At 46.3% G+C, this 25,171-nt stretch overlaps 1 protein-coding gene across 4 annotated transcripts in view; it reads right to left on the reverse strand.

The window, feature by feature from the left end:
• The window catches only part of LOC147013789 (syntaxin-17-like), a 93,360-nt gene that overhangs the window by 68,046 nt on the left and 143 nt on the right, over positions 1-25,171 (reverse strand). For 2 of the 4 annotated variants that reach the window (XM_085851011.1, XM_085851010.1), the window contains exons 1-3: positions 25,002-25,171; positions 20,750-20,898; positions 3,983-4,048 (exon numbers count right to left, since the gene is read on the reverse strand). The exon at positions 25,002-25,171 is cut by the window's right edge. In XM_085851011.1, the coding sequence (XP_085707137.1) occupies positions 3,983-4,048; positions 20,750-20,869 (186 nt within the window). In that variant the 5' untranslated portion in view covers positions 20,870-20,898; positions 25,002-25,171. The remainder of the gene's footprint in view (positions 1-3,982; positions 4,049-20,749; positions 20,899-25,001) is intronic. The other 2 variants (XM_085851013.1, XM_085851012.1) reach the window with 1 other exon arrangement.

Consider the following 25,171-nt stretch of genomic DNA (forward strand, 5'->3'; position numbering starts at 1 on the left):
ACAACTCTTCTTGGATTTCAACAGACTGCTCTCAATTTGACCTTTCCCTCATACCTTGCCTAATCGTGTAGTAGATAGTAGAAAAATCGTGCAAATTATGATACAAGCAACAAATTTGGCATTTCTGTTCTGCAGGGCTTTCTGATAAAATCTGCCCGATTGGCCATTTGAAAATCCAAATTTTGAAAAAAATAATAAAAAAAAAAACTTCAAAAACATTTGAAGTCACAGCTGGCTGAAATTCTTGAAGCGCAAGTGAACATCCCAGACAGAGAACCGAGGGGAGATGCAGTCATCATTGATGGCTCAGCACTTATCAATGCCCTACCTCCACGCACTTCAAAGATATTTGATGACTATGCTAAAGAAGACATCATCCCAAAGGTGGAATCCTATGGTGCCAGGTACGAGAGGGTGGACGTAGTGTTTGATGTGTACAAGAAGTCAAGTCTGAAGTCCGAGGCAAGGTCGAAAAGGGGGCAAGGAATCAGAAGAAGAGTGACAGGAACCAGTAAGACCCCAAGTAACTGGAGAAGCTTTCTTCGAGATGACAGCAACAAGACTGAGCTGTTTCACTTCCTTGCGGAAAATATGTGTGAAGCACAGACGACAAGCACAGTCATTGTCACAAAAGGAGAAGATGCCATTAGCAATGCAAGGAAGTCACTGGATGCTGTGTCTCCATGTTGTCATGAAGAAGCTGACTCAAATATTTGTACACGCCAGGGATGTAACGACGGATGGTAGCAAGTCCATTATCATTAAGGCTAATGACACGGACGTACGAGTCATAGCAATATCTGTACTGCCATCCTTACAGGAACTTGGTCTTGAGAACATGTGGATTGCCTTTGGCCAAGGAGCCAAGGCATGATGGATTCCAGTCCATGAGGTAGTTTCTGCAATAGGGCCTGAGAAAGCTAGAGGGATCCCATACTTCCATGCCTTCACTGGATGTGACGTTGTGTCTGCCTTCTGCGGTAAAGGGAAGAAAACTGCATGGCAGACTTGGAACGTCTTTGATGATGTTTCTGAAACATTCACCAATCAGCCAGCATCCAACATTGATTTGTGATCTTGACTTTTTTGAAGGTTTTTTTTTTTTTTCAAATTTTTCAAAATTTGGATTTTCAACCAATCAGGCAGATTTGATTAGAATCCCCTGGAGAACAAATGTGCCAAATTTGATGCTTGTATCATCATTTGCATCATTTTCCTCTCAAAAATTGCTGTTATCTGCCCCCAATATAAAAAAAAATCCAACTGTTACAGCGTTTCTTCTCTCCATTCTCTTAATTCGCCTTTATTGCATCCCTCAAGAAATGTCTTTAATGGCATTTGTGACTGAAATTTTTTTTAAAACCCCAGTTTTCTATGAGTGTTCACTTTCCATCAACCATTCTTTTTTTCCAACTTCAGTGCCAACTCACCCCTCTCATAGCAACCATAACTCTTCTCCCTCCAAGCTTCCCTCCCACCTTTCTCAAAAACTCCACCCTCAGATTTCTCCCTCAATTCTCCACACTCACACTTCTCCCACCATTCACCCCCTCACTCACCCTTATCAAAGTTTACGCCCCCCTCATCCACAAAGCTGCCTCCTTCCCCTGCCCTCTCATCACTCCACCTCCTCAAATCCTCAACTGCCTTCTGCCCCCCTCTCCCCCAGTGCCACAGAGCCTTTTCTCCTCCCCCAGCCCCCTCCCCTAGCTATTCTGCAACCCCCCACACTCTTTCAATAACCCCCCTTACCTCCCCCCTCCAACCTTGTCCTATCCTCCCCTCCCTCTTCATTAACAGTGTGGAACTCAAATATCCAGGGCCTTCGCTCAAACATTACAGATCTTTCCATACAGGTTGCCACTCACAAACCAGACTTAATCTGCCTAACAGAAACTTTCCTCCCTCAAGACGTCCCTGACTCCCAAGTATCTCTCCCCGGTTACTCCCTTCTCCGGTGTGACAGACCTCAGCCTCGTCCTGGTGGAGGAGTTGCTCTCTTCATCAAAGACCCTATTCCTCACTCTCCATGCACTGCCCTCACTCCCCCACACCCCAGGAATACCTCTGGCTACAGCTTCCCCTCCACTCCCACCTCATGTTTATTTGTGTACTGGACCGTCCACCAAACAGTGATGACTCCATTTACACGTCACTATCCGAAAACATGGACGAGCTTCTATCTTCTCATCCAAACTCTCTCTTCCTCATATGTGGTGACTTCAATTGTCATCATGCCAGTTGGCTCTCTCACCTATCATGGCACTTCAGCAAAAGCTTTCTGCGACTCATTGGGACTGAGTCAATCGGTCAATTTCCCAAACCAGATCTCAACCAATGGTACTCTATCTCTTCTGGATCTGATATCTGGATGTAGGATATTGAGGATGCAGATTATAAAGTGGAAAATAATGACGAAATTGTGCACATGTGAAGTGGATACCATGCCGGATCGGTGCCGTACCCAGGATTGATGGATTGACGTTATTAAGCGGCTGTGAATCAATACATCTTATATCACTTCTCCAATCGATTGGTGAATCGAACGGCACAGCATCCTGGCATTTTTAAACAAACGATGAGCTACCGTGTGTGGTAATCTTCATCCTGATGAAGCAGCAATTACATGGAAGGAAGGAAGTGTGCTCATTCGATAAATTATCGACGGATATAAAAGGAAGCTTTTCATACTCGTCTGGTCATGTGAAAAGCAAGTTTTATACATAATACAGTACAGGGAGTACCCGGGGCTACAAAGGGATTCTATTCCGAACAATCGCTCATACGGTAAGTAAATTATTCTGCCATTGACTCAGTGTTATAAATGGTGGAATCAGCACACAAGTGGGGGCTACTCACCCGGTGATGTAACAAGTTCAGTGGGAGACAAATACCATTACCTTGTTCCCCAAGCTCGTGCAGTTCAAAATAAGGAAAATGAAATGTTTAGGAATTTTAACATTTAAAGTCCACAAAGCTCAGCTTCGTTTTGAGAAAGATGAGTTTCTCTGCCTTGTCAGACGAAACACGGTTTATTTTGTTATCATATGCTGCACAAGCAGCACTGAACAATCCAGAACACTCAAGCAACCCAGAATACTGTCGGTCCGATTTTGAAATGTAAAAAAAAAATACATTTAACTTACGCTTTGATACACTCGGTACACCTGGAACGTATGATGTCAAGACGTAAGTGGTCAGGAAAGACGTACAGTCGGTTTTAACTTTTGAACTCAGCAGCGTTCGAGCAATCGCATTTTCCTTTGTCCTTGTGGATGTTTCTTAAGCAATTGGTTATTTTATATGAACCGGATGTGCTTTACAAAGGTTATACGGTTTCTCTTTGTGAGTTGCAATGCAAAATATATTTGATACCGCCCGATTTCCGAGCCATTTGCCATATTAACGCGTTTTCTAAATTAGAGCCAATTTGTTTTCCACCCGACACATGTTAATTGGCAGCTGTTTGTAACGATCAATGTTTATGCACATCGTGCGAAAACGTCTATAGTGCAATGTCGTTTTTATAACTTGTTCATTGAAATTTCCCAAAAACAAGTGTGAAAGCCACTCAAGGTTTTTGGGTTGTCCACAGTACTTACTGTAGTCAGTTATCGGCACTCACACCAACTCCAATCGGCCAATTGGGATAATGGGAAAGTGGCCAATATCTGCCTGTGCCAATTACCGGTTCTGATATCGGCCCAGCCTTAACACACACACACACACACACACACACACACACACACACACACACACACACACACACACACACACACACACACACACACACCTAAAAGCCATTTCTGTATAAATATGTTTACTTATTTTATATAGTTATAACGTTTGACAAAAAGAATCAGCCCATTTTATTCCACTGCAGTTGTGTAGTATCTCCAATGTAAACAGACCTCAGTAAATTAAAATAACAGTTGCATAATAACAGATAGGGTTGAAGATAGTGGGAAGGATGGATCGTTACCTGCACAGTACCACGTGCATTCCGCTGCTCCGTGTGGAGCCTCTCCCAGTCAGAACTCCGCCAGAACTGGGCAAGAAAGATAAAAACTTTGGGGCCATCTATTTATTACGCACACAAATATGGCAATATTTTTTAATCATCCCTCCCCACATGCCCCATCCATTCCATGTCCCTTCCTCCAACTCCTCCCAACATCCTTTTCCTTCTCTTTTACTCCTTACACATGACATCCCCAATGCGACACCCCCTCATGCTTCTTTCTCTCTATTTTAATTAATCACCACCCGCCCTCCTCAGCCATTGTGCACCCTTGTAAATCTGCGACTGCATTCAATGCCGAGTAGAACAAAGCCTGAATATCAAAATGATAAACACAAGTGATGCAACAACAATTGATTTCATCTCAAACACAGCAAATTTTTTATACAAAGCTTGCATAATCAAATCACGGTTATTAAAACACATTGTTGTTAATCAAATCGAGATCACCACAACATCCTTTGTGATGAAGCGTTTTGAGAAAAGTGTTCACCTCCTTATCCCACACAAGCATTCTTCTGCTGAAAAATTGTGACGTCACAATTGAGCCTTATATGAACATTCAGCTAAAAGAAGGGCTGTGTTAAGCACATCTCAATAATGGGGTGCAGCATCTGAAAACCTGAGCAGGAATCAAGTGAGACGCTTCACACGATTTATTTTTTAATAACAATGTCGAATTTTGCTGAAGTACACAATTCTACACATGCAATGCTCCACACCATGTTGTGAATCAGACTACGAACACACGTTATTATTGCGTGACCACCTATGATTTGCCTTTATTTTTTTTTCTTCACAGCAGCGAGGCTCATGGAAGAGCTAGTTAGAATTGGCAACACTACAAAGATCAAGGGATGGAGGAGTAGAAGAAACACTGAAATTAGAATGGCACTCGGTCGAGTGCATAACTCCACCAGGCTGAAAAGTTTACCTTTTGTAGTGCACTAATAGGCCAGATCTACATCCAGACCTGAAGCAAAATCTAATCAATTCGTCCTTGCCACACACCCAACCTGTCCACCAAGGTTATTCCGAATCCAGCCACAACTTTTTTCAGATATCCTGCTTACAGACAAACAGACAAACAAGAAAAATGTCGTGCATAGCACGATACTTGTGAAATCCATGAAACAAATTTGACCGTAAAAATGAGTGGTTCAATTAAATGACCAAATATGCAAATCCTCTGCAAATTTCAAGTCAATGGGATGAAAAACGATGATTTTACAAATTTGGTTGATGTTGACCTCAAAAATAATTGGTGGTTGAATTCAGTGACCTGAAATATAAATCCTCTTCAAATTTCAAGTGAATGGGATGAAAATTGAGGATTTTAGAAATCTAACCGAAGATGACCTTTTGACCAAAAAAACAATCGGCTTCCTACTTAAGATGAACTCTCACATGTGGTGAAATTTTGTGAAGATTGGTTTAAAATTGTGACTTGTACACGATTGACATACAGAAACACCAGACAGACAGACAGACAGACAGAGAGAGAATAACACACAAGACTAACCAATATACAGTACTTGAAAAATCTTCCATTTTCACAAATAACAAACAAAGACAGACAGCGATGAAAACATAACGTCCATCCACCTTCGGTGGCAGAAGTAATAACGCACAACACCAACCAATATACTTGAAATATCTTCGATTTTCGCAAGTAACAAACAAACAAACATGGGTGAAAACACAACCTCCGTGCACCTTCGGTGGCAAAGGTAAAGATGGTTGGGTTCGGAAAGCTTAATGGTCGTAATAAAGATTATGGTTAGGAATTGGGGATAACAAGAGATGGTGTTGCACTGTTTGCTTAAAGCCCTGGGAAGAGGAGGTGAGGCCGAGAAGTTCAACAAATGGAACCTCTTCCATGGATGACCAAGAAAATAGATAGGTAGGTTCGTTTTACGATCATTCCGAAGTGATCGGGTGACACTGAGATTTTCCAGGAGTGAAGGACTAGTTTCATTTACCAGACCCGAGTCTAATCATTTCCAGATCAATAGAAATACATTTCCTCTCTGCCTAGGCAGAGGGATGGGGGTACTGAACTGCAATGTGGAGTCTTCTGCAAAAAGGAAGAGAGGGTTCCAGAGCATTGCATATTATATACATACATATATATATATATATATATATATATATATATATATATATATATATATATATATATTGTTGTGGTTACCAGATTCGCAAACCACCATTCAGGTCCCTTAGGTGAGATATCTCGGTAAGTATATGTGTAGTTAGGCCCGAACCCGTTGTCTAGTGGGAATACATGTCATTTATGCGTGCTGCGACTCTTCAGGATAGCCGTTTTTCTTTTACTATCTTTAATTTGGACCAACCGCCATTGTTACCACCACCGACCACCACATCAACCACCAACCACAACGCCGCTTCACCACAACCGCCACGACCTTCACGTCACACCTCGCAACCGTCGCATCGCCACCGTTCTTGCGCCGCTTGTGGGTACCGGTGTTGGACTCGTGCAGGGCGCGCGCCGAACAGCGTGTACAAAATCACGGATTTTGTGCTTCAAAAACGGATCAAAAACGACACACGCCCACTTTTTGCCGTACAATCGGTGAGCGAGGGGCGAATTGGCCCCGCCCCCAGGGCGTTGGAGGGCGATCGATATATGCAAATTTATGGATCAAAAAGCATTCACGCCCACTTTTTCTCGGGCCAATGGGGAGCGAGGTGAAAGGTCGAAGGGAGGGGGTCAAAGATGAGAGGGCGAAGCCACGGGGCTGATATAAGCGACCGTGTTCGTCAGTCCAGTGAGTAGTAGAGTCGAGAGGGAACAGAGAGTTAAGACTTCGCGGGCGGTGGAGTTGGCAAGAAGGAGCTGGTCGTCGTGTGCGTTGGAGTCGGAGCGGAGGGGACGGAGCTGTGGAGAGGCGGCGAGGGCAGACGAGGGGGTGCTCGCGTCGTGCAGGGAGCTGCACCCCAGGGAGGCCGACAGCGCGACCTGGCCGAGGTGGAGACGCTCGTCGCGGGGCAATAAAAATCCTCTATACCCCGAGCATCAGCAACCCCCTCCTGTTTCCCCCCGCGCTGAGATAGTGCGACCAAGGGGGCCCCTTTCCCACCCCCTACCAGACACTGCCCGCGAGGCCCGCGGAGTTGAGGCACCATCGCCGCTCCGCGTCTCATCACCAGACGGGTAGGCCCGACCCGGTCTCGGCCTCAGGCCCGCCTCATCCTTGAGGGTATTCTTTCCTTGGTTTTGGGTATGTGTTGTCGGCGCCGTCTGTGAAGTAAAATTGTATAAGTGTTGCCGTGTGCTCGTGTAATCGGTATTAGATCTGCATTGTCGCATTTGCTTTTTGTGTAAATTGCATTGTGTTTTTCTTTTCTGTGTGCATTTGGTGGAATTGAATATGTGTGCTTTCCGTTCAGCGCGAATAAATGTGCTTTGTGTTGAACTGTTTCCCGCTTCGCTTCGTCTTTTCCTTCATTGAATCCTCATCTTGCTTCACGTAAAGGGTTGGTAGTGGGCTGAATACGCCCGATAATTAATCGAACCGTCGAGGCCGACGATAACACCGCTCGGTTATCCCGATAGTACGGAACGGGTCGCTTAAGTGGCCCGTGTCCGAAGTCGACCTGCGGCGAGGTGCGATCGCCCGGTCTACCCTCCGCGTGGGTACTTAGGTAGGTCGAATTTGGCGAGCAACCCTATCCCACGCGGGGGCTGATTGGCTCGATCGCGGTGAGACCGAAAGGTCCACCCGTGACTGGTTCCCGGCGTTAGTCCGAGAGGGTCATGACTGGATTGTCCGTCCGGTGGGCGACGTGCCGCGATTCGAGTTACGTGGCCGTCAGCACGCCGGCGGGCGCGAATCCGCAACACTGGTGTCAGGTCGTGCGATACAAATTCATCGCCCTCCTCGCGGCACTGGTATCGGAGAGCAGGAAAACGGGCTCTCCTGTCTCCAGCTAAATTCACGGGAATCGGTCCAGGGGTGAGAGAAGCGACCCCCGATTCCCTCCAAATTACGAGCGAGCGAAATTAACCCTTTAAGAGAAGCAAGATGGCGTCTCAAGGCGAGCGGGAGCCGGGGGTATTAGAAATGGATGTAGAATGTGTAGGATCCATGGTCCAGGATGGAATCCCCGAGCAGGAAATGTTGATTGTGCAGGAACACGGACTCGCCCAACTGAACCCAGAGCCCGAAATAGGGGCGGCAGCAGCCGCGGTGTATGACACCTCCCCCCCCCTCTCCACCAAAACCCTTCCCCAACCCCTGCCGAAACGGCTCACTCAAGCGCACCCGACATAGCCCAGCTATTCACCATGCTGGCGGCAATGACAGCAAGGATGGATGCGAATACACAACAAATGAACGAAAAGATGGATGCGAATACAGCAAGGATGGATGCGAATACACAACAAATGAACGAAAAGATGGATGCGAATACACAACAAATGAACGAAAAGATGGATGCAAACGCAAATGAATTTATAAACGAAATGAAAAGCATGGGCAAGCAAATGAAAAAAGAAATGAAAGAGCTGCGGGGTGAGACGCAGAACATGGGCCGATGCCTGCAGGCGGGCATGAAGGCCGTGACCAGGGAGCTGGGAATGGCGACTTCACGTGTAGGAGCAAACGAGCTGGAAGGGGGTGCAACGGCTGACAGGCCCGCGGTGGAGGCGGGTAAAAAAAATAATTCGGGGGGCGTGTTGGGCGAGGGTCGTGACAGAGGAATCGACGGTGACCAAGAGGGAAAAATTAAATGGGGAGACCAAAACGTGTGAGACGAGACACGAGGTGACGACGACAGAAACTTATAAATGTATAGAGACACGGGAGACAGAAAAAATAGAGGAGAAACAACACGATGAAGACGGGGTAAGTGACGTGCACACACACACGGAGGTAGTGGAGGATCATGGGGGTGAGCTCGCGGAGCGGGTAGAGACCCAGTGCGAGCACCTGGGTGGCCTCCTCCAGGAACGAGGGGAGGGAGTATGCCCCCTTGAGGCGAGTCACGACCAGGTGAGTTCGGTCGTGTTTTGCGAGGTTGAGGGGACGAGTGCTGTGGACGGGTGCACGGAGAGCTTGGGGGGTGTAGAGGCCCCGGAGACCCTTGTGGGGACACAAATCCCCAGTGTGGTTGTCCCTGTGTGTGTGGTGCAAGGTGTGAGTGCGTCCCCGTGTGTGGAAGCGACCCCGTGTGTGAGTGGTGTGGTGGCGATGGTGCCAGAGTGCGTGCTTCCCAGCACGCCGTGTGTGGATGAGGCACCGTGTGTGAGTGTCGCCGTGTGTGTGAATGAGGCACCGCGGGTGAGTGCCCTCGCGTGTGTGAGTGAGGCACGGTGTGTGAGTGAGGCACCGCGGGTGAGTGCCCTCGCGTGTGTGAGTGAGGCACGGTGTGTGAGTGAGGCACCGCGGTTGAGTGCCCCCGCGTGTATGAGTGAGGGACGGTGTGTGGATGAGGCACCGCGGATGAGTGCCCCCGCGTGTGTGAGTAGTATGGTTTGTGTGAGTAGTGAGGCACGAGTGAGTGGAAGGCCGCGAGTGCGTGGATCCACGTGTGCGAGGGAGGTAATGGCACGCGTGAGTGAACGGCCGTATGCAAGGGAGACCGTGTGTGTGAGAGAGCGGTATGTGAGGGAGATGTCGGTTGGCATGCGGGAGCACGCAGCCGCGTCTCCCGGTGTGAATGTGATGGAGTGGACTGTGTGCGTCGTAACACGCAGGTGTGCGTGGGTCGAATGGCGACGACGACGACATGGGAGGAACGAAAGCCGAGTAGCGGCTGTAGTTGTTTCGGGGACCGTGCCGGGTTCATCCAGCAGTGAGCACGCGGTCCGTGCTGTGCAACGCACGAGACCGCCACGTGCTCGCTTGCGAGAGTGAAGTCCCGGTCCGGAAACGCACGCGGTGGATTTGCCGATCCCGCAGACGGACAAAGTTTAGGCAGGTAAACGGATTTGGACTGGACGGGTTCTCCACGCGATCGTGTGTGTTAAGCTCCAACGGGCAAAGCACATGTGTTCGCGTGGGGAACCCCTCGAGACGTGGGGCTTGTGTTTTTTTTATGCGCACGGTGACGTCATGGCTGCACGTGGGGTTGGAATCCGGCAGGAGGGGTATCTCTGCCGGATGGTACCGTCCAAGGAGGGACGAGGAACACGTGCAGCTGCATGACGTCACGGACAGGTGCAAAGTGCGCGAGCTCTGAGTTGCCGCGCAGGTGCTGCGCATGAAAAAAAAAAAAAAAAGCAAGCCTCACTTTCGGGTGCAAAGGATTCCTGGGCAAGGGGTGGAAGACCCCCTTACCTGGGCACAGGATGAAAACTAGTTAGGGGGAAGGGTTAGCTTAGTTAGACCGACTTCATGGGGCAGGGGTAAGTCCTCATGGAGTCCGTGGAATGGATTAGGTAGAGGGATTTAGTGAGCTTTAGGTTGGGAAATAAAATGGGAAATGATTTTTATGATTTGGAGACAGTGACAGACTTGTGAATGTGTAGAGGGGACGTAGCTTAGCTACGTAGTGTTAAAAGGAACGTGCTATAGTTTAAGGGACGACGTGGGAGCACGAGTTAGTTAGGGGATGTAGTTAGAAGGATGGCAGAGTTCAGCGGTGTGTGTGTTGAAGAGTTGGAGAGTTGTGAGGTGATTACATGGTGAGTGAGTGAGGCCAGCGGGTCTGTGTGTATGGAGTGAATGGGGAATGCATGGTGCGATGAGTGATTGGGGGGAGGAGTGACTCCCGCCCAAGGGACCCCGGGGTCAGTATAAAGTGAGTTAGGGGGTTAGTCAAATTGAAAAATGGAGGTCGTTTTGTTGTTGGTGGGAAAGTAGGCTCGAGACCCATTTGGAGGGGTGCAGGAGCCCTGTTGACGGGCTTGGGAGCGTGGCTGCGAAAGGTGAGTATCGCTGAGTGGGTACCCCGGGCACCAGGCTAGTCGGCCGCGGTAGGCCAAGGGTCCATGGGGGGCCGGGATAGAGTAGTGGGCACGGGTGCGCCTGCTTGGTGCGGGGGCCCGGGGCGCCATTAGCCGCGTGGGCAGTGTTGTGGGCACGGGTGACCCTCGGAAAGGGGCCCGGGAGGCCGGCCTGCCACGTGTGCGTTTCAGGGGAGGTGCCATGGGGGGCACTCCCCGGTGTTAGGGAGCTGGTAGGCTCGGAGGCAGTGTAGTGCCCGGGGGTGCCATAGCGGGAGAATCGGCAGAGGGTCGTGCCTGCCAAAGGGAGCCACGTGTCCCAGCCAGGAGACCGTGTGAGGGCACGGAGAGAAAATTGGGGGGGCGAGGCCCGAAATTGTGAGGACACCAACATAGGCGACGGGAATCTGGGTTGTTAGAACCAATAGTTTAAGCGAGAGGCGCTTGTTGAAAGCCCCGGGGTCGTTTAGCAGTTAAATGGATAGGGTAGATTAGGAGATGTACCCTTCCGCACCATCCATCCCCTCGCTGTCGTTGTGGGCCGCTGGACCCACTTTGGTTATAGATCGCTGAACTCTGGGGAGGCCATTCTGAGGCTTCGTTGGGCCTCGACACAGGACGTTAGCTCTCCCTTATTCCCCTCCGGGAAGGGAACGTAGGGGTTGGGAGTAGGCCAGGTGACAGGATAGGTTAGCCGAACAAGGACGATAAAGGGGGTTAGGGGACGATTTATAGTGGGGAAGTAAAAATAAAAACAACAAAAAAATAAGTTGGGGCTAAATTGGGGTTTGACAAATTAAGGGAGTGGGTATGTACAGTGACAGGCAAAGGCGATAGGTTGGGAGGGAGACAGGTAGGTAGGTCCGAGCCCGCCTTCCAAGTGGCCAGCACCACCGCACTCCCTCCACCAACCTCCATTGAACGGCAAAGGCTGGCCAACTTCATCGGCTGGCCGTGTTTTGCTTCAAGGCGGAGGCCGGCCAACTTCATCGGCAGCTGTGTGCTGCAAGGCCTGTGCCGGCCAGTTCATCTGCTGGCTGTTTTTCTTCGAGGCCTGTGCCGGCCAGTTCGTCTGCCGGCTGTGTTTGCCTGCAGCGGCCTTCTTCTGCGGGCTGTGTTTGCCTGCTGCCTTTGCCATGCCATGCCCACTGCCCACGTTCACCAGCCCCGTTCAATTTTTGCTTTGCCCCCCCCCCCTGTTCATTTCCATGTGCGCCAGGATCAGAAAGCAACAGTTTGCAAGCTGCGAGAACTGCCCTGTTGGCGGCTACAACACGGGCCTGCAGTGGCGGCCCGTGCACCGTGTTTGTGTCCATCCATCCATTCGTTGTGCTCATTGCGTGTGCCACTTGAGCTGGCACGGAGACTGCGTTTGTGCAGCCCATGCACCGTTGTGGTTCACTGAGTTCAATTCAAACCATCCATCCATCCATTCGTTGTGTTCATTGCGTGTGCCACTTGAGCTGGCACGGAGACTGCGTTTGTGCAGCCCATGCACCGTTGTGGTTCACTGCGTTCAGTTCAAAAGGGAAGGCCTTGGACTGCGTGTGAGCAGCCAGCCACGTTCCCTGTCACCTGCATTGTTTTGAGCCAGAGACTGCATGTGGGCAGCCTGGCTCCCTGCTAACTGCTTTCTTTTTGCAGAGTTCAATGATCCTGGGCCATGGTTTAGTGTAAAATTTGTAAGTTAAGGTTAAGATGTACTGTAAATATGAGTGCGCCCCCGGCATGTCTGTCTTAGCGCCGGCAATTTTATTTAAGTCGTCCGTGTGAGTGAGTTTGTTTAGGTAGTTACGCAGCCCTCAGGTTATTTATTTTGGGGACACGAATACCATGAATGTCGCACTCAGGGATCCGTAGGTAAAATGTACTAGGGGAAAACTACACATGATGGCACACGAAAATTTGACGACTCGGGACGAGTCTGTAAAAAGGGGAGGGGGTAGTGTTGTGGTTACCAGATTCGCAAACCACCATTCAGGTCCCTTAGGTGAGATATCTCGGTAAGTATATGTGTAGTTAGGCCCAAACCCGTTGTCTAGTGGGAATACATGTCATTTATGCGTGCTGCGACTCTTCACGATAGCCGTTTTTCTTTTACTATCTTTAATTTGGACCAACCGCCATTGTTACCACCACCGACCACCACATCAACCACCAACCACAACGCCGCTTCACCACAACCGCCACGACCTTCACGTCACACCTCGCAACCGTCGCATCGCCACCGTTCTTGCGCCGCTTGTGGGTACCGGTGTTGGACTCGTGCAGGGCGCGCGCCGAACAGCGTGTACAAAATCACGGATTTTGTGCTTCAAAAACGGATCAAAAACGACACACGCCCACTTTTTGCCGTCCAATCGGTGAGCGAGGGGCGAATTGGCCCCGCCCCCAGGGCGTTGGAGGGCGATCGATATATGCAAATTTATGGATCAAAAAGCATTCACGCTCACTTTTTCTCGGGCCAATGGGGAGCGAGGTGAAAGGTCGAAGGGAGGGGGTCAAAGATGAGAGGGCGAAGCCACGGGGCTGATATAAGCGACCGTGTTCGTCAGTCCAGTGAGTAGTAGAGTCGAGAGGGAACAGAGAGTTAAGACTTCGCGGGCGGTGGAGTTGGCAAGAAGGAGCTGGTCGTCGTGTGCGTTGGAGTCGGAGCGGAGGGGACGGAGCTGTGGAGAGGCGGCGAGGGCAGACAAGGGGGTGCTCGCGTCGTGCAGGGAGCTGCACCCCAGGGAGGCCGACAGCGCGACCTGGCCGAGGTGGAGACGCTCGTCGCGGGGCAATAAAAATCCTCTATACCCCGAGCATCAGCAAACCCCTCCTGTTTCCCCCCGCGCTGAAATAGTGCGACCAAGGGGGCCCCTTTCCCACCCCCTACCAGACACTGCCCGCGAGGCCCGCGGAGTTGAGGCACCATCGCCGCTCCGCGTCTCATCACCAGACGGGTAGGCCCGACCCGGTCTCGGCCTCAGGCCCGCCTCATCCTTGAGGGTATTCTTTCCTTGGTTTTGGGTATGTGTTGTCGGCGCCGTCTGTGAAGTAAAATTGTATAAGTGTTGCCGTGTGCTCGTGTAATCGGTATTAGATCTGCATTGTCGCATTTGCTTTTTGTGTAAATTGCATTGTGTTTTTCTTTTCTGTGTGCATTTGGTGGAATTGAATATGTGTGCTTTCCGTTCAGCGCGAATAAATGTGCTTTGTGTTGAACTGTTTCCCGCTTCGCTTCGTCTTTTCCTTCATTGAATCCTCATCTTGCTTCACGTAAAGGGTTGGTAGTGGGCTGAATACGCCCGATAATTAATCGAACCGTCGAGGCCGACGATAACACCGCTCGGTTATCCCGATAGTACGGAACGGGTCGCTTAAGTGGCCCGTGTCCGAAGTCGACCTGCGGCGAGGTGCGATCGCCCGGTCTACCCTCCGCGTGGGTACTTAGGTAGGTCGAATTTGGCGAGCAACCCTATCCCACGCGGGGGCTGATTGGCTCGATCGCGGTGAGACCGAAAGGTCCACCCGTGACTGGTTCCCGGCGTTAGTCCGAGAGGGTCACGACTGGATTGTCCGTCCGGTGGGCGACGTGCCGCGATTCGAGTTACGTGGCCGTCAGCACGCCGGCGGGCGCGAATCCGCAACAATATATATATATATATATATATATATATATATATATATATATATATATATATATATATATATATATATATATATATATATATATATATATATATATATATATATATCAGACTGGTTCTAAAACACTGCCTTGTGGAATTCTAGTCTACAGGTCAGGCCAGATTAGATCTGTGACTTACTACAGGTACCATGTGTAGTCGCCGACAACCTGTTTCAAGGCCTGTTTCATGGTCGGGTTGTCAGCGACTAAACCGTCTCCCCCACCAGGTTTCCTGGTGAGGAGGGTGTATGATATGGACACCCAGCAAGATTCAAAACAAAACCTGTCAAAGGGCGGAGGAGCTCCTTGTGAGCCAACTGCCATCCATATCTAGTCCCCAACTGTCTGTGGACGTTCTCCTGCAGTTGGGTTAATTTTTTTTTTCTTAAGGAGTTTGGTGGCAGGATTTGCACTCCGGCCACTGTAAAACCCTTCACTCCACAAAACACAAGAAAAACGCAAAGAAATCTGAAAACCCACTCCGTGGGAGCACCTCCGATGCAGCTGCCCTTCACAGGGCAGCTCACCGGATGACGGGATTGGGGCAAAGCCTTCGAGACCCCACTCTTTGATGATAGGAGGAAAACCACAGGGTAACCTTCCCGGGTTAGATTGCATTGGTGTGTCAGGGTGGTGCTGAGGTGTCGTCCACCACACGGCGGTCTCCTTGGGTTAACCTGAGGCGGTCTCTTCGGGTGGGTGCCTGGAATGTCCTATCCCCAAGAGAGGATGATCACCTGTCTCTGTTATCATCTGAGCTCAAGCATTTGAATATCGGTATTACAGCACTCTCTGAGATTCGGAGAAAACCTTCAATGTCGTTAGGTTGCTCAGTGTCATCGGATATGGTAAGTGGCCACTTACTGCATTTTTGAATGTTGGTTGTGTCACCGAGTCCCATGCACGTACAACTGCCCAAATACAACTCGAGATGGCGAACTCCTTGAATGTGGCCATCACACCAGCAGATAAATCAGTATTAAGCAGATGCATTAATATTTATTTATTTCAATAATTTTTTTGAAGTTCAAATTTTGTTAGGATTTTGGAATTTGGGATGAGAGCTTTCACTGTAAATTACTTCAAGAAGTGTGACTACCCAACATATAATTTTGGGTGCTCCTTCTGTGTCCATCACGCTTTATTTGAAAGGGTTCCTGCTGTCATACCATGAAAGCTGCAGCTCCGGCTTCTTCTTCACACATTCCAGATTGACAGGCATTAAAACCAGGCATTATTGCGATTAAATGTATACGAAGTGTTCCAAGTAAATTGATTATTAGCTTTACAATGATATCAGTTTTAGCTCAACTGAAACCAGGTGAGTTTATGGGATGGCTTGTCATCCGTCCGTCAACACTTGCAACTTCTTCTCTGAAACTGCTGACGGGATTGTGACCAAACTTGGCAAAAATGATTTTTGGTATGGTCGAACTCAAGTTTGTTCATGGCAACCTCCCCCTCCACCTATAAGTAGGTCATCGTAAGCTTTAGAGGTACCAGAAATACTTGAATTTCAATCTAGTTTGGCCGCCATTTTGGATGACAGGAAAACCTTTCGCAATCTTCTTTTCTCAAACCACTTAACCGATCAATGCGATGCTTTTGTGATAAACTACCTCAGTGAAATACAATTTCATGACAATGACGTAATGGTCACGTGGTCTGGCAGCCATATTGGATCAAAGGAGTACCTTTAAAATTCATCTTCTCTGAAACTGTTTAACCAAACAATACTAAACTTAAAATATATGATCGACTACCTTTGGGAACGTTTCATTTGAAGAAGCTGAACCGAAACACAATATTGCCGCCTGTGACGTCATAATGCAGAAAGTGGACAATATCTCGAGAAATGGGAACTATAGACACCTTGGAGTTGCACCTTGTCATATTTAGCCAATTTTGACAACAGGAAGTGACAAAACCACACCAGAAGTGGGAAATATCTCAAAAACTAAGTCTCGTAGACAGCAGGGAGTTGCACTACTGTGAACATAATGTCAATACTACTGGACCTAAAATGTGTATTCTAAATCTAGCTGTTATTTTAACCCTGATCTATCACTCTACTTTTTGCCAAACAAAACAAACAGGTAAGGTGCAGGACTATTATTTGTTTTTTTTTCATCAATCTATGGCCGTAGGGACCCTTTAGAATAAAGCGTCTGTCACACACACACACACACACACACACACACACACACACACACACACACACACACACACACACACACACACACACACACACCAGAAATCTGGAAAGTTTCTGGGCTGGCATAAACTTTTATGAGCTTTTAACCAAATGGAATGGCAGTATCAAAGCTACGGAGACTACAGTTGACAGCATTACTACTTCATTGCAAGGATGACAACTTTAGGGTTGAACTTCATAAAGTCATGAAGATATAGTAAAATATCACAAATAAAAAAACCTTTTTGTCGATCTCCACAAAGTAGAGAGAATAGGAAAATGAGAATATCAGGATTTAAAATTTACTTTTGCCAGATAATAAAACAACAAGGCCAACAGAGTCAGAACAAACACAGCAAACCACTGGGGCTTTGTGAGTAACCAATTCAAAAAAGGGTGATAAAGTTGCATGAAAAAGTACAAAAAATGAGGATCGTTCAATGTTTGGGATAGTTCATGTTTTAAGAGTTAAACAGGAAAAGTACTTCATTTTATAAAAGGTAGATGGTGTGAACAGATTGGATGGGAGCTGTGCTGCGAATATTTTCTTCAGGACTTTGAGATTAAGGCTAATGGAAGAGAAAACAACAAAGGAAATGATGTCAACATACCAACAATGGACCAGAGTAGAACAGGCAGACTCGGGTCACAGACAAATAAAAGTCAAAAAGGCAGAACAACAAAAGGGACATGATGATACATAATCACAAAATGATAGGCAATGAGGACAGGATATAAAATGTTACAGGGTCAGAGAAATGGGAAAAGCTGACGATAATTCTGGCAACCGTCAACTCCGATTCTGCAACTGAACTGAATGGCATCAGCTCACATGTCCTAAAAACCTGCTCTGCTGCTCTTGCATGTCCTCTTTTCACCTTGTCATATTCCATCTGCGAGGTAATCAACCACCACCACCACCACCACAGTACATAAACAAGGTGCAAAAACTGATCCAATTAGGCCTTAACTATAAACTTATTACCTTATTTTCAATCCTCAGCAAGGTCATTAAATTAATCATCACAGTTGATAATAAATCCTTCCTTTTCTCCCACAACCTAATCTCAGATCACAAATTCAGATTCAGACCAGGTCATTCCACCTTTGAGATGCTGCTTCTACTCTCCCAGCAATGAATGGAAGCCTTCAATGTCAGACATGAGAACGGGGCAGTCTCTCTGGACATCTCTCAAGGTTTTGATACAGTCTGGAATCCTGCCTTACTCTCCAAACTCTCTGCCTATGGCATCCAAGGCAAACGCCACCCATGGCTTACTGACTTCCTCTCCAGTCGCAGCCAACGTGTGGCTCTCAACAGAATCCTTTCATCTCCTCTCCCTGTCAAGGCTGGAGTGCCCCCAAGGCAGTGTTCTGGGCCCAGTCCCATTCCTGAACTTCATCAATGATCTCTCCAACTCCCTGGAAAATCCCCTTTATCTATTGTCTGATGACTCCACCCTCTACCCTGACATCCCTCATCCTTCAGCTACACAGGCAGCATCCTCTTCCCTCTCCTCAGACTGACAAAAATCACAAGCTGGTCAAACACCCTCCTATCTACTTTCCTAACAATCCTCTTGATGAAGGTTAATCATTCAAACTCCTGGGTCTCACTATAAGCCATGATCTTTGTTGGGCAAACCACATTTCAAAGTTTGACTCCAAAGCCAACTGCCGACTGGACACCCTCCATCGTACGAAGTTGTCCCTTGGCACACACATGAACTTCCATACACCTACAAAGCTTTCATCCACAGCTTGATGGTGCTCTCCCCTCTGGACTGGTGCCCCTGCATCACATCTTGTGGAAACCAAGGCCTTCAAGATTATTGGAAACTCCTGCAATGAAGCTGAATCTATAGGGCCTATCACTTTCCCATCGAAGACAGGTCGGTGGTCTATGTCGTCTACTGCTTCCTTTCTGCTCTGTCCATGCTTTGTCCCCTGCAGGTTTATGAAGGAGGCAAATGGTCTACCATCAACCCCCTTCTGGTGAAACTCCCAAAATCCAGGATCGCTACTCACCTCTACATGTTCGTTCCTCTTTTACCCCACCTGTACAACCAACTTCCACATCCCCTTAAATCTTCTTCTTCCCTCCAAGTCTCAAGACAGCTGTTCACCACCATCTCAGATCATCACATCACAAACCAAGATCATCGCCCATCACAAATCTTTCTTCCCCCACTAACTACCTTCCCCCTACAAACCCACCCCTTCCAAATTTCTAGTTTTTCTTTCCTGAGAGTTTGCTTATCAACCCCATGCATCCTCTCTGACCCCTCATTCCTCCCACACCAATTATTTGTCCACGTTTCCCTCTATTTCGTCATTTAACCTTGCTGTTGGTGTTTCCTCCCTTTTTCTACTGTTATATCACAATCAGTTCAGGGTTCTCACTCTTCCATGAGCCTTGACCTTGTATACAATGCAAAAAAAAAACAGTTGTTGACAAATGAGGTGGCAGTGTCATTGCGTAAAGACTGCACTGCATTGAATTGCAAAACAAAACGCATTCACAGAGTTGATATTGCCACAAAGAGGAGAGAAAAAGTATAATAATGAACATGAGCAGTTTGACTATAGTTAGGAAGGCTAACAATACACCACATGATGGATGAGTGTGTGCAATTTGATAGGGATAGGGAGGGACAAAGATCAGAAAGAACTTGAGAATTCAAAGAACATATTACCCCATGCAGTTTTGAGAAACAAGAACATGGGTGGGATCGATGAGCGCAAAATTTGATTGGTCAAGATGATGTAAAATGCCTTAATATTTGTCGAAGTACTGCTAAAATAAGGGTTTTTGAAAGTAACTTGTGTTCTACAGTGTTCAAATATATGACTCAACTGAAATAAAATAAAAGATTTTAAAGGTTATAACAAAAAAACAAAAAAATCTGCAAGTTTGCCGCCGTTGATGCAGCGTCTTTTACAACACCTTATTTAACATGTTACATCAGCTCTTCTAACCCTTTATGGCGTTCTTAAAAACAGTAAGTTTTCTAATTGGAATCATTTTCAGTTAAGTTTCACTGCCAGGCAGGAAGATAGAGAAAAATAAATTTCACTCCATAACAATGTGGGCAAGGCAAAGACAAAATAATAACAAAAAAAAGAGCAATCAGAGATTGCAGACTCTCACGAGGACTTGTTTTGTGTGGTGTGGTATGTGGTGTTTTTTGTGTGGCGTTTGTGTATTGGTGTGTTACGCAATTAATGAGACATAATTAGAACTGACACTATAAATGCTGGCAGTGATGACTGGTTCAGCCATTTCAGAGAAGATTTTTGAAGGTTTAATATATATATATATATATATATATATATATATATATATATATATATATATATATATATATATATAGCCACCAAATCACGTGACCGATGACGTCATCAACAAATTTGGTGGCCCATTTTATCCATAGATGACCCTCAAAAAGTTTTATACTGATCGGATGTAGTGTTCTACATGTGCAATTATGAGGTCATAAAAAACACATTTCCCATGAGGAGGACTTGCTATGTGCCAAGTTTCAATTTTTTCCTTGGTGCAGTTTCAGAGATACAGAGATCCAAAGTTTTACAATTTTCCAACATGGCTGCCACACCACGTGACCTATCATGTCATAATTATCATGAAAACATTCTACAGGAGGAGTCACACCAATGGTGAAATTTTATCTCAATCCGACAAGCGGTTGCGGAGAAAAACACAAAAGGTCCGTGTGGACAAACCGACCCAAATGCAATACCCTCTCCTGTGGCGAGAGTAATAAAGAGGTTGTGTTCAACAACGATGGGTGTACGTTGTTCAGAAGATAAAATAATCGACTATGTGCTTTATGCTTTCATGATGCAAAACTTTTATTGTGTGCAAGGTTGTAAAGCAAAGGAATGTATGCAATAACACGGTGTGTGACGAGCTATCTCCTGCACCTTCTCAATGTTGCGACAATGCTGGAGCAAGCGTTCTGTGTCAGTTGGAATGGCGACTCGCACAAAACGATGCAAACTTCCTTCCAGCTTGCACAGAGCTGTACTTCCAGGCTCTGCCATCTCATCAACCTGACACGTTTGTCAAACACCTAAAGATGAGATGGGCATCGAAAGTGTACACCAGTACGGTACAACAAAGTACCAAGAGCACATTACAAAACTAGAGAGTTCATAGAGCATGATATCCCGTGCAGTGTTACTTCAATTCTAATAAAGTAATGATTTTCACGATCGTTTAGAAAAAAAAAAAAAAAAAAAATTTTATCTGAAAGTTTGCTGCTATTGAAGTAGTCCAGAAGTCATCCAGAACAGCATCCTTATACACCACCTCATTGAACCTTTATTAGTCCTCTACCGGTTTCACCGGAGGGGATTGTAAGTTTACTGTCTGTCTGTCCATACCACCAGTGGTTTTCCGACTTTTTTTTTTCTCCCATACCCTTTAACATATTCAAACGAAACTTGGTTCATGGCTTTATTATGATAAGTTAGAGAACAAGTTCGAGTTTCAGGTTGTTTTGCCAATTTTTCACAGTTACACCCTTTTGAAACTTAGAAAATATCACATATTATCCATGGGTCAGTGTTCAGCTGCCCCGACTCCACCGCACTGCCTTACACCCATTGGCTGGACAGCTGGCCTGACTCCACCCCATTGAAATCATGCTCTGCCATTGCATGAAGCAGCACAGATTGACATGCCTCAGGCCTTAGGCCTGGGTGTTAGTCCATGGCCCAGTGCAATTGGAATGATCCCAGGAATGTAACCACAATGCATTATTTATGCATACAAGCCGTACACGTTTTTGTTTCATGTATGTACATTGAGCTATTACAGCGCGGCGACATCGCGCTGTTATATAATTGGCTATTCTGTCCTGTGTCTTCTGTCACACTTATGGCTGCATACGTCCCTTTGATCTGAGGGCTATAAATAGAAATTTGTCCAACGTCACAACTCTTCCCATCATGCATGCTAATTCACCGTGTCTACATTTAAATTTTATAACTGCAAAATTGTTTCATCATTCCTAACCTTTTACTTCCCCCAGCCACGTGATATCGAAGTATTCGCTTCTTGTTTTTCATATGAAATAGGCAAAGCCTAGAAACGAATGAAACACGGTAGTTTAGAGTTTCTTGTTCTTCATTTTTGTTCTGTATCGGCTCAAGTGTGCGTTAAAGCAAACCAATTTTTATCTCCGGTTTGTTATCAGAGTTGTCTGTTGGTTTATAGCCCACAAAAGATATCAGAAAATGAAAATTGCTTTTATTTTGCCGAATTGACCCAAACATGGTGTGTTAGACGGTTTCTTCTTCTTCATTTTGGTTCCAATATCGGCTCGAGCGTGTGTTAAACTCAATCAAACTTTTATCTCCTGAACATTCATTGGGACTGGCAGGGGTCGTGTATTGCAAAGCAATTCTTGCTCTTGTTTAAATTGAAGTACTGCAAAACTGGAGGTTCTTGGAATAATGACAGACAATTTGTATACGACAGTGTTCAAGAATATATAAATTAATTTAAATAAAATAAAGATTGTAAAAGGCACATTAATAAAATAATTCCGGTTTTACCGCCATTTTTTGCAGTCTATTACACCACCCAATCTAACACGTTACATTAGTTGTTCGTGCCCGTTGTTTGTGTCCTTTATAATATCCTTAAAAACAGTGAGTTTCCTGTTTGGAATGATCTTCAATTTTGTTTTCCAGGCAGGCAGAGTAAAAAAATTCTCACTCTCTGAGCATGCGTGATTGGGTCGTAATCAGAGTCAAGGTACGGTAAAACGAAACTCATCTTCCTCTTAAACGTTCAAAATATAACATTCAATTTAAATAAGTTGAGGCTGAGTCTTTGGGTCTCTCACTCTCTCACCACAGGCAAGTCGCCGGTCTGTCTTCCACCATCTCCTCTCTGGTCTCGCCAGTGTGTACAAAATTTTTTTTTTAATAATAAATAATAGTTCTTCCTCAATCATAAACCGATAAGACAGACGGATGGACAGATTGACATGAACCGACTGCATCATCCCGCTTTTCGCTTAATGTGTGCGAGCTAATAGAGTCTTGACAACACCGGACCTATGCTCAATTAATTTTAATCTTTTCATGCAAGACAAACTGCCAGCAGCCATGACACCCACATTTTGTCCATGGAAGATACATGGATAATTTTGTGCCAATTGATGTAACTCACGTGATGTCACATACCACATCCCCAGGGTGTGTTCAGTTACCAAGTTTCTTGTAGAATGCTCGCAAAGTGGCTTAAGCACTCAAGCAAGCACTTCATTCAAAACCGTTGATTAGGAACGGCTGGATTGGCAAGCACTCGCTCGCTGCTTGGTAAGTGAACACACCCCTGATGATGCACATGACTACCCACAATTCCTTACGTGAAGTACAGATATACATTTTTGTTTTCTTCCCCAAAGATCGAGTCGTCGGGACGATTTAACGTCCCTCGCATTTCGTTAGAAAAAATGGATATCTACAGTGCAATATACCTAAGAGTGACGTCATACAAGAACGACATGTTACCCAAATCTTTTCTACGATAAATGGATGAGGTGTGTGTGTGTGTGTGTGTGTGTGTGTGTGTGTGTGTGTGTGTGTGTGTGTGTGTGTGTGTGTGTGTGTGTGTGTGTGTGTGTGTGTGTGTGTGTGTGTGTGTGTGTGTGAATTACGCACGATTGGAATGTACTTGAGACTGCTGAGACCCCTTCGACCTTTGAAGACCCTTTAGACCCAGAGGACCCAAAAGACTCAAATTAACCAAAAGACCATGAGGACCCCAAAAAAGCTAAACATCCAGAAGACCCAAAGGACCTAAAAGACCAAAAAGACCCACACAATCCAAAAGTCCCCAAGGACCCAAAGAACCTAAAGGACCGAGATGACCCAAAAATCCCCAAGGACCCAGAAGACCCAAAAGTCCCCAAGGACCCAGATGACCCAAAAGACCGTGAGGATCCAAAACATCCAAAAGACTGAGGACCCAAAAGTCCAAGACCCCGAGGACCCAGATGACCCTGAGGACCCAGAAGTCCCCAAAAGACCCCAAAGAACCAACTATAAATGGATTGAGTGTACATACCTGCCAACCCTACCGATTTAGCCGGTAGACTACCGATTTTACATGCTTAATCTACCGGTTTTAAAAATTGAGGGGAATTTTTTTTTTTTTTTTTTTTTGCCATTTTTGTTACTTGTTTCAAAAATGTCATGTATTGAAGTGCCAGTGTGATTATTTTGGAAGCTGTTACTTGTTGCACATAATAAATTTGACAAGTAGGCCAGATTTTGCTGTGGTAAATAGTTGATTTTATTGAGGCTATAAAGGGTTCTAAAATGCAGGAGAGTGCATAATTTTTTCAAAAAATTTCCAGGGGGGGGGGCATGCCCCTGCGTCGCGCAAAAATCTACCGATTTTCATTCCAAAAAGGTTAGCAGGTATGTGTACGTGTTTTGTGTAGTTCTACTAGAACGTTCTGATGTGCAATGTGATACACCAAAATAATCGTCAGGACTTCCTGAGTTGATTAGGCTAATTAACTCCAAAAAAAATCCGTTAGAATTCCCATGATTTAAACGCACGCCATGTTAAGGTATATAAAAGCAGCTCAGTAGGTCCTTCTACCACGGCATGGCATTTTAATTACAAAAACAATAACATTGCAACAAAGCATATATTAATTAATACTAAGAATATTTACAACAATAAACAGAATAGTAATATCATCCGGCAATAATAAAACGAACATATAATCGCTGCGCTGACCCCAAGCACATCTGGTCTCAGTGAAAGGGAAGCGAACGGTCAAGTGGGACAACAGTAAGCAGGTACGAGTATGCAGCAAGGCTGTGAAGACCAATGAAAATGGGTCCATCGGACCAACCGGCCCCACCAGTTGGTGAAACAATTAATAAACGTTCTCTTCACACAAACTACGTTTGGATTCAAATCAAAAACCGATTTTAATTCGTGAAAATGAACTGTAAAAGTCCCTGCCGTCTGGGACCGAAACCATCATCATGTAAATATAATTACATACAATACATATAGTCGGTGTTATAAGAAAACAAACAGCGAATCGATGGATAAATTATAGCGTAAAGGGGGACGTTCTGACGTCCATGGTCGGCTCGTGTGAAGCTGCAAAGCAAAGATTCTCAAGGAGAGACTCACCGAGTTGAGGCCTAGTGGTTAGGAAAGCCTCGAGCGTTTCCTAGTTTCGCAAAGGCCTCATGGAGCACCGAAACCGCCTCCTGGCTGCAAAGCGAACCCTTCTCACAATGTCACAACGAGCGGCACTCCGCTTCCAGCGCATGTCTCAAATTCACCGAGCCGTATTAATC

Source organism: Eptatretus burgeri, chromosome 13 (assembly GCF_056783735.1).
Source record: "Eptatretus burgeri isolate ZD-2024b chromosome 13, Ebu_testis_v1, whole genome shotgun sequence".
NCBI classification, from domain to species: domain Eukaryota; kingdom Metazoa; phylum Chordata; class Myxini; order Myxiniformes; family Myxinidae; genus Eptatretus; species Eptatretus burgeri.